Source organism: Bicyclus anynana, chromosome 2 (genome assembly GCF_947172395.1).
Source record: "Bicyclus anynana chromosome 2, ilBicAnyn1.1, whole genome shotgun sequence".
Taxonomy (NCBI): Eukaryota; Metazoa; Arthropoda; class Insecta; order Lepidoptera; family Nymphalidae; genus Bicyclus; species Bicyclus anynana.
In genome coordinates this window covers 14,153,410-14,167,624 of record NC_069084.1, presented here as the reverse complement: position 1 = coordinate 14,167,624, position 14,215 = coordinate 14,153,410, and the positions used below count along the sequence as shown (strand labels likewise).

General features: G+C 34.3%; 1 protein-coding gene across 5 annotated transcripts in view; it reads left to right on the top strand.

Annotated features, from left to right (window-relative positions):
- LOC112051535 (A disintegrin and metalloproteinase with thrombospondin motifs 1) overlaps positions 1–14,215 on the top strand; it is a 148,735-nt gene that overhangs the window by 102,415 nt on the left and 32,105 nt on the right. For all 5 annotated transcript variants that reach the window (XM_052888523.1, XM_052888522.1, XM_052888526.1 and 2 more), the window contains one exon: positions 4,647–5,183. In XM_052888523.1, the coding sequence (XP_052744483.1) occupies positions 4,647–5,183 (537 nt within the window). The remainder of the gene's footprint in view (positions 1–4,646; positions 5,184–14,215) is intronic.

The window sequence follows — 14,215 nt, the reverse complement described above, 5'->3', positions numbered from 1 at the left end:
ATAATAAAAGTAAGTTGGAAGTGAATGGTCATATTATTTAAAAAACACGGCAAATATTCTTTAAGAACACAGGTGGAAAACAAATTAATTCTTTAATGGTTCCGTTTATTCTTATTGCGGTACAGAACCCTAAAAATAATACTCAAGAACAAAATGTGTGGATTGTACCCACTTTGCTTTATACATAGCTACTATAAAATTCCGTACATATTTCGGCGGAGTCACTCACTGCCTTGTTCCGTGTAGCAATACCAGAATTCTGTTAAACTTAATACTTGAGTAAAATACATTGTCAATTATAGTATAAGCAACTAATCGCAGGCAACTGTAGGTTTTATTTCGATGGTGATTAATATTATTTTCCATTGAACGTGTCGAAGAGAATGGATTATTAGTCAAAGTTATTGTTTCATGTTAACGAAACGTACTTTAGTTCCTATTCAGTATTTGTTATTTATTCTAGAATATTTTTAATCCAAGGTCTTTAGAATTTCTTTTTGTTTCAGCATGAAAAATTGTCTTTCTATTGTAACAACGCTATAACTCGAAGATATTGTAGTCAATGTAATGGAAATCTTACCTCTATTAGACCTATGTATTAACTCGTGCAACAGACCTGCAGTTTTAACTGAACTGTTGAACTGTTCTACACCTAGTATTTTGTTAGACAGAGAGAGATAGAGACAGATTTGAAACTCAAACGGCAATTAAAAAAACATTACAAAATGGCGCTATTTTTTTCTGCCGCGATTGACAAATGGCAAAATTGGCGATTGGTAAAGGGATTTCCCCATATCTATTGAAAAGGGCTAAAACTTTAATGGCGGTTAAATTCCTTTGGTGTCACCATAACCGCATTAAGTCTTCGATCATTATCACTATCATCTGGCGATAATCGTCAATGTTAAGTGGAAATGATTAGAAACCTGTGCCACTGGTTTATCTTTAACCGGTTGCGGAGGTCAGGTGGTAATCAACAAACACTGACTGTAAAAACTAGCAGCTTTAATAGTGATTACAATAATAGAAGATTTTTATTCAAAGACTAATTCCGTAGCCCACTGTACCTTCTTCCATCGAATTTCCGGAACCAATTACAAAGGCATAATCAACGAAATTGTATACTATAGACATGTTACGTGCAAACAAAATCACCGCAAAAAGTGATCCGAATTTAGCTACACCACTGAGCGTACACAATTGCTCAATTTCGTGTTTACTTATACATTATATATTTATATAATGTAAGTATATACCTACAGTTTTTACAGTCCCTGAACATCGACATTGTATACAATATTTAGGTATTGTTTGTTTAAATAGCTTTCGTTATTTACTATACGACTCAATGAAATTAAGACAAGATTCCGCTTTTGCGGAATTAACCAATTAACCGCTTTTGCCCGAATCAGTTTTGACGCGCTAGTGACATATCCCTATTGTAAAATCTTTGGGCATAGTACACTAAAAAGTTATGCTTGAAGCACCGAGCTTTCTTCACAAGTTTTAGTTTGCAAAAACTAGTTTAGATCACACCCATTGCATAATAACTAGATCACTCGATCGAGGCCAGCGACTCCCATACAGCGATACTATTGTTACAACAATTACAAATTAGAACACGCGATAATAATCTTTATTGTTCACGTGTTAGAAACAATAATCCGCTAAGTATATTATGTAGACAAACCCATGAGTTAGTTCTTAGAATAATTATCCCAGTGCAGATCGTACGATTATGGTACTTCTGTTAAAACGTGTTAAGGTGTTTTTTGCTTGCATTTTTTACGATGTACGTAGGCGCGTATTTAGATACGGTTACGTTAACGCCAATTGGTATTGATTGATTTACAAAACCTGTCATCCTTAAAACACCTTCCGGTTAGCTAAAAATGTCAATGATATATCAAATACCTAACAAGGCATCATCAGGCTTCACAGCTTCTGTCTAATATTGCCAGTTAGGCAATCATAGACAGAAGCTGTCATAGCAAAGAGGAATCTCCATTTTTTTGTTTTTGTTTGTATTATTTGACGTATTCCGTCATTTTGATAGCTGTTAAGTAGGTACTTGTAGGCTAGCTGGTTTGAATGAGAGAACCATCGGCTAGAATAGAACATCTCACGTGTTTCACGAATAAGCCCATGACTAAGGGACTCGTATGGGTTCGAAACTAGTCGGGCTACTCCGAAAAAAACTCCGTAATACGTGATTATTTTATATTTTATCAAAACAGTCACACTACTCATAAAACATGCCCTTCTGAGTATAGTGGTCAATCCCAAAATCCTGTCTTGTATAATTAAAAAAGTACTTTAAACAATACCTTTGAAAAGCATATTGCTAAATCTTTTTTATACAACTTTCTTTTTATTTTATCGCAAAGATTGTAGCCAATAAAATTAAACAACTCATTAATTATTTATTAGACAATTTTATTAATATTATTGTAGGAATAACTTAATATGGCAATAAATATCGTGAAAGGCGTCAAGGGTGCCGTTGACCGCTGCCAAGGTCCTTGAGTTCAGCCGGTGACATTCACGCAAAAAATCCTCCAATACGGATGTACGTTTAACTCAATCGTTATTACTCGAAGGTAGTGATACCATAGTTTGTCATTGTATGGGACATGTCCTGATGTCAGAAGGGCTTAAAGAGCAAAATCGATGATTAAGATTTACTAGCTTATTTATTTGTTTAAAATATTAACATTAGATGAAGTAGAATGGTTATTCAATCCAATGTTGGACATGGCTCAGTGATAGGCGCGGTGGATTTACAAGACGGAGGTCCTGATTTTGATCCCTGTCTGGTCCGATTGAAATCTTCTTAATTGGTCCAGGTCTGGCTGGTAGGAGGCTTCGAAAGTAGCTAATTATCTCCCTATCAGCAAAGATGTACCGCCAAGCGATTTAGCGGTCCGGTTCGATGTCGTGTAGAAACTGAAAGGGGTGTGGATTTTCATCCTCCGCCTAATAAGTTAGCCTGCTTTCATTTTAGATTGCATCATCACTTACCATCAGGTGAGATTGTAGTCAAGGGCTAATTTGTAAAGGATAAAAAAAAAACTATGGGTTAAATCGTATGAAAATCCGATGATACATTTGAAAGATGCGGTGGAGGACTTTAACTACAGGACGCCTGTGACTTGGTCCACACGTTTTCACAAAAACGGAAACCATGATTTTTCTCCAAATCAAAAGTATGTTGCTAAATAATCTATAGCTTCCTGTGAGTCCCATAAAAATCAGTTCAACCGTTTTATAGATAAGCCCGGACAAACAGATAGCCATACAGACAAAAAATGTATATAAAAATAAAAATTATTTAGTTAAGATTTTCCTTAGTTCTCAATATCAATTCTAGTGTCTGTCATAATTTTTATTATTTGTTTATGGTTACTGTGCACTATACTAGTTTTAAAGACGTAAAGAGCGATAAATAACATAAAAAATAACAACATATGGAAACTTTGCATACGAGAACTAGCCAATGTTATGTGATGTTGGATTTGTTTTTACACTTGTTTGATTTGTTTAATATCTCCATAATGCTTAATTACAGCTTGTCTTGTTTGTGACTTGTTAGTGATGAACCGTTACAAGTTTCTAAAGCTTCAATTTTCTAAAACCTCTGACGTTTAATTGTACCTAATAAACTTTTAGTATTTAGAATCCATCACCAAGAGTTTGTGGTTGAATCCCGTCCACTATGGACGATTAACGTACCCACTCCTAACACGGGTTTTCCTACTAGTCAGAGGGGAATGAAAATATTGGTCAGATTTAAAAGATATGGCAAATAATATTTAAAAAAACATGTTACGTTTAAGTAAACCTTGAGATTGATTATTATAGGCGTCAACGACATAATATTTAAACGTTTGACGTCAAAATATTATTGACGAGTTATAATAATTAATCGTATTTCGCAAAAATCCCTTTCTTCTTAAGGGTTACAGACAGACATGCTGTCATAAGGATAGGGTACTGACTGTCTGTAACTTTTAGATTTGAATAAATTTATTTTCTTTCTTCTTCTTTCTTTCTTTCTTTCAAAAAAAAAAATAACAAACTGTGTAATTTTAATTGATTTTTAGCAAAAATGTTACAACTTAATAGTAAATCATAAAGGTTTAGCGGAATCAACTAATTCAAATTAATAAAATCATATCACAGAAAAATTCAATTTATCACAACAAAATGTAAACACAAAAAATCGATATTTTTTGAAAGATGTAAATGATACTCGTACGTATGTAATATTTGCATATCTTAAACAACATATACTAATGGACCGATAAACATCACCTGGTTAGGCGAATATTTATATACTCATAGATCTAAAGGCTAAAGAAAAAAGTTATTTGAAAAAACGATTTAAAGCAGACAAAATCGTGGTTCAACATTGTTTTATTAATAGTTTACCTTAATAATGTTTTTACTTTATATAACATTTGGAAATTACATGAAATTGGGAATCAGATAATTGTACCTTGCAGCAAAACGTTATATACTTTTTATCCAGAAAAACCACGGTTTCGCGGGATACGAACGTAGTTTCGTAGGGCATTCGCTAGTTATTTGATAAATCTTTTCTATTGGATATGCCTCTTCATTAAAACAATAACTTTTTGTTACAGATTCACGAGCATATGACTCCAGACGAACTCCGAAACGTCTTCCACGTTGAACACCAAAGCCACGTGCCAATATACCATCTAGTGCACTTAACTCACCACCTCGCGAGACGGAACATCCTCGCCTCACATCCCTCAAACTCCCACTCATTTAACCCCATGAAAGTGCCACACGAAAAGATCTCAAAACCAATGAAAACTAACCCACCATCCCTCCTAAACGACGAGATGTTTGTCAAAGCAAAGGAATACATCAAAGACGTTGATTTAATCGGTGATCTAAACAATACAGTGAGCGTGCGGTTTAACGTGACGAATTCTAGTGAAAATAGTGATAGTGTTAGTGATGGTGATAAAGAGCATATGGTTGAAGACCAGGAGGATGATGTGCATAAGATCGAATTGGAGGCGTTTGGGAGACAGCTGAAGTTGGTGCTGAAGAAACAGGAGGGGTTGGTGAAGAAGGATGGGTTGAGGATGTGGAAAGTTCTGACGAACGACTCTCAGCCACACGGGGTTGATTATGAAGAAATGAAATCGGTAAGTTAACATTAACTTAAATTATTATCATTACAATGAAGTCGCTCCGCTGTCTGCTCGCTGACTAGGACTACAAACTATTCAACGGATTTTAATACTTTTAATGTTTTCGGCGATAGAGTGAGTGATTAAAGAGGAAGATTTATATGTATAGGTACAATGTACAACATATTATAGTACAAAAAATGTATCAGAGAAGTGAAACCGGGGCGAGTCGCTAGTACAAAATAAATAAATGTATGACAACCCAAACATCATTTTCTAGTCCCAAAGTAAACTTAGCTTGTATTCAGTCTTACTAAGATAGCTGATTAATATACATCATCTTTCAAAGTTTCAGAATGAAATAAAAGCTCATTATTATCAGTATTTCGGATCCAAATATACATATCATCATCATCATCATTAGCATCCGATGGACGACCATAGCTGGACTTCTTTTGTACTTGCCTCTTGCATGGACTTACAAACACAACACTGCATTTTCCGATGCGGGGTAAAATTAACTTTGTAAAATCGACAGATTTGGAGTTAGCTTAACAAAAACCGTACTTTTACATGAATTAGAAATCTCATATCTATTGCTAAGCATACGAGAAATTATGATAATATTGCACCGACGTGCGATCAATAGAGAAAAGCGAAAACAAGCAAAAACCTACGAATTACACTATAAAAGTATGCTTACAACTGCACCGGGAAAAGCTAGTAAAACGTGTGATAAATTTATAATCGATACAAGTAACATTCGCATCTTTCTGTATGGACATACGTACTACATTCGCGTGTGTACTTTTTGAACTGTATGGGTTGTACTAAGTCAATTGTTCTCAAAAGAATGCAAAAAATGCGTTCATCTAAGTAGGAGAAAGCGTTTATTTTCCCACGAAGGCTTATCTAACGAAGTCAGGTGATACTTCGAGAAATTAAAGCGTACTCTGCCTGCATTGTGTAATTATACTGATTCTGAACACATATTACTTATTACTATAGAACTAACATGTAAACTCTTACGAACATTATTGACTTATTGGTATACGTAGACCTAGATATATTTAAGTAAAAGTAATTTTTGTTCAAAGTTACATAATAAGTAGGCTTTGAATTATGTTAATATTTTACATATATACATGTGGCAACTATCATCAAATAAATAATTTTAAGAACATTGAAAATTTTTGAAAAACAATCAGTCTTATTAGCACCTTTTATCACAATTATTATTGATCTAATCTATATTTATAGTAATCGGCATGAGGAATTGGAAACACAGCCATCTACAATTTTATCTGAACAACTCTTAACATATTGAAGTTTACAATTGAAATTTTAGTAAAAAAATGAATATCCACGTTAAATACACAATCCTACTAATATTATAAACGCGAAAATTTGTATGGATGTTCGTTTGGATGTTTGTATGGATGTTTGTTACTCTTTAACGCCGCAACTACTGAACCAATTTGGCTGAAATTTGGAATGGAAATAGATTCCTGGGAGATTTCTGAAAAACTAAATTTCACGCGGACGAAGTCACGGGCATCCGCTAGTACAAAATAATTTGAATATTTCTGCCAGGCTTCCTGTTTTTTCTTACGTTAATTTATTAATAAAGTAAGAATCATTATTAGTTATTTTTAATGGGCCATAAAAATAAAAAGGGCCTTGTAGAAAAAAGGATATGATTCTAACTCACCACACTGCCCCAATCTGGGTTGGGTTGGAACATTTAAGTAATATTTTTCTACAATAATTATATTTTGTAATCTAGTAAATGTGAATTAACCCTGGCACATGAACTTAGCAGAAAAAACATACTTTAATGTAGTTCAATGTCTATTTGTAACCTAAACCTGGATTATTAATCTTGTTTAGTTCTAAGTCAATAAAAGAATTAGCCTTGTTATCGACAAAATATTTAGAGCGAGTGTATAGGTGCGTAGTCAAGAAAGTCTTTAAGTAAATATATTTATCATTATCAACCTATTTTAAGGCCCCTGGCTTTTTAAGACCCTGAATATTTTAAGGACCATGCTTTCCTCCATAAAGAAGACGAGATTAGACCCACTATGTTTCTCCAATGTGGCGGTCTTGGAGTGATAATGTTAAAATCTTTGTCCTACATAATAAATACGTACGTAGTAAAAGAGTGCTGCGCTCGCGTTGAAGTCTTTTCAATAGAAGCGTTATTTGTTAAGTTATAACAGTTTAGAGTTGACTTGACTGCGGCATAATATTTATCAAGAATGGTTTACTCCATACATTAGCATTCACAGACAACAAGTCAATAATTCTATTAATTGCTTGAATATTTTCTGCAGTTAAGCATTGTTCTTCTAGATATGAAACAATGTATAAACAGTAATAAAAAATAATATGTATTTAAATTAACCTTTCAACACCATTTAGTATCTCTTTAATTTTTCTATTAGCAGTTGTAAATAATTAATATTTTATGCCGCCTATTAATTTTATGGCTATTTTTATCACTAGGAAGTCGTTTTTTAACACACTTTTAGTAAATATCTAGTGATAAAAACGACTACTTGAATTGATTATGCATCTTCGAATAATGAAGAAACTAAGCGATTTGTTTTGACAGAATTGAACGCCAGTTTTAATTTTAATTTAAGTAAATGTTATATAACTAGTTTTTAAAACAATTTATTTCTGTACATATGATTTGGTTGGTGGTCCAAATTAATAAATAAATATCTATAACCTCGGATAGCTTCATTATAAGGAGAGCTTAAACTTTGTATGCCCATGCTCGAATTATGGAGTTTGGACCTGCTTTCAAAGTTCAAAGCTTTTGAACGTAGCAGGTTTCAAGGATCCAAATCCTCAATTGTCCAAGTATAAAACGTAATTTTTTGATATTTTTTCGGGATATCATATACAATAATTTTTCTAGTCGCCAAACCATAAGGTGCGTGACATCCCTTCGCTAGAGACCCTTAAATTTCTCTTAGAAATCGATATTTTCCGATGGTTGCCGTAAATCTAATTGACTGACGACTGGATACCAGATGATTTCTCATATTATGCCGAATAAAATATAAAAAAATACGTTTTACACTTAGACAGTTGTGGGTTTGGGCACTTAAAAGCACCCAAAGTCACCACTCCATAATTGGCTACCGTATTTACCTATATATTTTCAAATATTCTTATATATATTATACTTTACAACTATTTATTATTTTTATTGACATATTAAGCAAATTTCTTTCCAAAAAGTGCCATTTGTGATCTTTTTTTTTTTTGAGAAAATGTAGTTTATAGTTAAAGAAAATGGACTTTAATAGAGGTATCATAGAGTAGAATTTAGATAGTACACAACTTGTTAAGTGCATAGCAACTTTGCATTTAACAAAAAAGGACTAAATATAGTCTATACTACTACTATGACTATGTAACCGTCACAGAATATAGATTCTTATAACAAACACGTGTGCGTCTTCAAACATGAGGTTACGCGTTTTCTATGTTCTTTGATAATAATCCTTAAAAATAGTCTCTTAACAACGGGTATAGTTTTTTTCCCTAAACTTCTTTTTTTTCCAACTCAATATCTTGAGCTTTTACTTGGCCGTTGTTCAAGTTTCGGAAACAGAGAGTAGGGTCACGTATTATGAGTAGCTTTTTCACTCTGTAACCCTAACCCTAGCCGGTAATAATTTTATAAAAGTACAGTATTATTATTGTTAACATGGTAGGATAATAATCCGATTTAATTCACGATACGCAACAGCGTAACCTTAACTTTGTGTACGTGCAAGAATTTATCTCTATTGCCAATATAACCTCTATTTCCAAGGTCGTAAATACTAAATTGCTTATGCGGACTGCCCGGCGCACGCACTACATAAAATACTGTGTACACGCATTACTACTACATTATTACTAACATGTGGACACACAACATCACGCGAGTCGCAGAGATTCGCTGGATGCAGGATGCTCAGGACCGTGATATTTGGAAGTTCTTAGGTTTGGTATCCTAGTCCAGTAGTTAGCCTATGTTTTGAATTATGAAGTCCTGGGTTCTGAGGCGTTAATCTGTCGATCCCAGTCATTAGGTAATCTATTATCATTAACACCTAACCCTAAGCAACGTGACAACACTTCGCTAGAGACCCAAATTTCTATTAGAAATCGGTATTTTCCGAAGAGTTTCCGCAAAGCTAATTGACCTACGACTGAGGACCAGATGATTTTCCATATTATGCTGAGTAAAATATAGAAATCCATCTGTACCTATAATATTCAGGTGAATATTATAGTTACATATTAAAACATTTCACCCTAAGCCAACCTACATTAGAGTAGCGTGGTGGGCTTAAACTCAAATAAAGCTGCTCTTCTATAATGTATAATGTACAAAAAGCCAGCCCCTGTAGCCAAGTGGCACGACGATTCTCTGTCTACGATCGCAAACGCTTCGGAAACTAGAAAAATGTTTGGGAATGATAGATCTTGATCACGTGACCTGTCGATAGCAAGAGTCATTCCCATACATTTTTCTGGTTTTCGAAGCGTTTGCGATCGTAGAAAGAGAATCATCGTGCCACTTGGCTACAGGGGCTGATCCTATAATAGACCGTTTAAATGGGCTAATGATGATGATACCATTTAGTTATCTTTATCTAAATAAATAATAACGACAATATAAAAGTTATCCTAATGCAAGGATGGTCGAAAGTATAAATACAATTTTTTTCATCATTAAATTATATCTATTAACGGTACCAAAATACCTTAACCACTCTTTTCTGAAAATCTGCTCCATTGCATCATGTAAATAAATATTCTTATCGTATTGGTTTTCCCAAAGTAAAAAAATATAACTGTATACTAATACTAATTTTAATTCATGATTTATGATAGTCAATGATTAATATCATTGTATCTCATCTAACCACAAAGGTTGATTACTTGGAATGAATTACTTTATGCTAGAGATAAATTAAATTATTTAATAGCTAATCAATTCTGGACTGAGGTTCGAACGATCTTAAATTACAATTGATTTTCTACCTTACATACTTTACTATACGATCGATGGAATTGGATTTTATTTCATACACAATTATAATGATATCATCATACATTTGTTAAAGAATCGTCACCTAGTTCAACTTTTCTGTGTTTTATATTGAAAAGAAAAACTTTAAACCATGTGCATCTCCAAGTTTGAGAATCGTGGTAGCCCAGTGGATATGACCTGCCTCGGATTCCGGATAGGTTCGAATCCGATCCGGGGCATGCATTTCTAACTTTTCACTTGTGTGCATTTTAAAAAATATCACGTGTATTTTCCATGCTTCTGTGATGTAGAGGAATATTGAAAAAACCAAGGTTCTAAAGATTTACTTCTTATTGTCGTTAGAGATTTTTCGGTTGTTTAATATTAGAACACAGAACCATATTGTGTTCAGAAGGTGCAGAGGCTCACCATTCGAGAGTTACTTGCCTATATAAAATAAAGTTTAAAATATGTGAAATTGAGTTTTAACGTGACAACGTCTTATAATTCGATGGAGCCGGCTGTACACTCGAAAAAAGATGACTTTATGCGTTGTTCCCTCGTTCTAGGGTTGCCAACTTTTTTACAAGAAATAAAGTATATTCTGGTCTGTGAAGATTATTAAACAGTATTTTAGAAAAACGAACATTTTGTTTTGAAAAATGCAACCATTAGATCAGTATTTTCTTATGACGTTGTCACGTTCAACTATCGTCAATAAACCAACTTCACAGATAGCCAATGGTTTTTTTTAAATAAATAAATAATATACTGGAAATTTAAAAGCCTTAGTAGTTTTAAAAGGAATCTGACTAATTATTTTCTAATGAAAAAACTTCTTCCAAAAGACAGCAGCAATTAGGAGAAAAGATTTTCGTGCACTTAACTACATGAACATGAACTATGCTAATGGTCAAATGGGTGCATTTAACTCACGACCTTCTATTTCCCACGGAATGACTAATATTCGGGCTACGCTTAATATTTTGGGAAAGGAGTGTTGCCAACCTTCGAAACGGGTGTCGCAATACAACTTCCGTATTCACGGCATGTTAGTTTTAATTATAATAATATCTCTCTTTTGACAATTAATTTAGATCCGTGTCGAAAATAGCTGTTAATTTTTTGTTCCAATTGTTATTCAAAGTCTATCGGTAAATGTGCATTGTGATTTTTATTTTTTAAGTTAACTCCATTGTAGTTTATTTCAATTGCTGAATTAGTCGCGCTACTTTATTTAAATGTTATTTTGAAAACTGAATTTAAGCAATGACGAGGAGACACAAAAACAAGTAATTTAGGCAATGAAATTACATCGCTTATCTTAAGTACCAAATAGGTCTATAATAGCTATTATTATTGCAAGTAGAATGATTGCTTCAATAATTTTGAAACTTTTGATAACTTATCTGCTACCAGTTAGGGGTATACTATATAATATGTGAATGGAATGTATAAACTATACAGTTGCCAACAAGCAAACTACAATCTCACTTACCATTGAGAGAGTTTACAACGAAGTAACTTCTTCTTCTTCTTCCGCCCAAGTTTTCCTAAAAGAAAAGAAATACCCTCCCTGAGCCATATCTAAATGTAATGTTTCTTGCAAATAAATGATTCTTATTCTTATTCTAAATCCGTTAAGCCGTAAAGCTGTGAATAAGTAACAAAAGAAGCATACACAAATTCATCGTAGAGTACTTGTTACTAAAAAATCTTTGAAAAAACACTCCAGACTACCAATGCAGACAACTTAATGCAAGTGTGTCTTCATAAATGGTAAGGTCCCCTGTATTAAATACAAATTAATTTTCCGAAAATTGTTAATTGCAACAATGCAGCCTTCGCTTAGTCACATCCGGTTATTGTTAAAAAAGTTAAAGGTACGCATATAAAGAGTGCCATGACAAAATTAACGTTGACATTAATGTAAGTACTGTGCTTTGCTGATAACTATTTAACAATTTACAAATTATTTATTACGAGTATATAATTAAATTGTACTCGTTAACTGTGTACCTGAATAAGACCTGTATATATTCTTTACAAGTCGTATCATCATCATTATCAGCCGATGGACACCACATGATTGTATAGACTTCCAAACATCACGATCTCGAGCCGCCAGCATCCAGCGGCTCCCTGCAACCTGCTTGATGTCCTCAGTCCATCTAGTGGGGGTCAACCAAAACTGTGCTTTCCGGTGCGGGGTCGCCATTCCAGCACTCTGGAACCCCAACGTCCATCGGCTCTTCGAACTATGTGTCCTGCCCATTAGCAGAGACTAGAGCGAGCTATGCCGGTGACATATATCAGTGAATCTGAGCCTTCTTATGAGGCCCAAGTCGTATAGTTACGTTAAATTAAACAACCACGAAGCGTAAGGCAAGAAAAAACATTGTTTCTTTGTTGTGCTGTGTTAATAATATGAGTGAATATTTGGGAGTGGTACAAAATCGTAAAGACTTATTGTAATGCGATCGATGTCAAGATCTCGGTCATTATGCACACGCCTTGATGTTTTGTCATACAGTCATGAGGTGTGGACAGTAATAAAAATTCTCCGTACAGTACAGTTGTTAATTAGTGATGTAACTGGAGCGGAATGACAAAGAACGCCCTCGAGTGTACGACTCTAGTGTGGTGACGATTTTCTCAGCCTTGACCGGTGTGGTTTTAGAATTGCTTGTTGAGTTTGTTTGTATGGCGTTCGGATATTCTTCTAATATTTGCATAGACGTGATTTGGGTTTATAATGTTTTGTCTTGTTTTTATCCTTAAATGGCAAATTGGATTAATTTATTTATCTCCGTATGATCAAGCTTGAAAATATTATCCGAGATTTTTTATTGACGTTCCGTATTTTTTTTGCTAACGTAACTCTAGTACTGCTTGTTTTTTTTTTAAATAAATCATTGTATTTAACTTATATTTCAAAACTAAAATATATTTTCTGATAAAAGGAAGTACAAAACGACGCCTACTGTCCAACTTCCCACCATTTAACCATCTTATTTACACGCTTTTCTAAAAGAGTAGTTTTAAAACACAACTTAAATAGTTGAAAATAACTCCCTTATCTATAGAAATCTCTACTAGTGAAATGCAAATGGAGTAACATAATAAAAATATCTTAATATCCTACCAATATTATAAACGTGGATATTAGTATCGATGTTTGTTTGTTTGTTACTCTTTAACGCCGCACAGAACCGATTTGACTGAAATTTAGAATGGAAATAGATTTTATTCTGAAATTACACATAGGCTTTTTATCCCGGAAAAATCCATGGTTCCAGAGGGATATTTGAAAAACTAAATTTCACGCGGACGAAGTCGTGGGCGTCCGCTAGAGTATAAATAAGCGAAAGGTCACTCATCGCGAAATGTTTGTCCATTGTAGTCAAACATATGTTCAAAACTTGTTTGTTGTTAACTCAAGCAATAAACGGCTCTGCACTAGAATAAGATATAGAGAATAGGTATAAAAACCAAAAGTCTTTATTAACAACCCATTAAAATAAACATCAAATAAATTGACAAAATGTCATCTACCAGTAGGTACTGTAAGCATGGGATGACATTTGTTACACAGAATCTCAATTTCGTATATGTCAACTATGAGCTCGTAGCATACGTCATAAATAGTGAATTAGCCTCATCATCATCATCATCATATCAGCCGATGGACGTCCACTGCAGGACATAGGCCTTTTGTAGGGACTTCCAAACATCACGATACTGAGCCACCTGCATCCAGCGAATCCCTGCGACTCGCTTGATGTCGTCAGTCCACCTGGTGGGGGGTCGGCCAACACTGCGCTTACTAGTGCGGGGTCGCCATTCCAGCACTTTGGGACCCCAACGTCCATCGGCTCTTCGCACTATGTGCCCCGCCCATTGCCACTTCAGCTTCGCAACTCGTTGAGCTATGTCGGTGACTTTGGTTCTTCTGCGGATCTCCTCATTTCTGATTCGATCACGCAGAGATACTCCTAACATA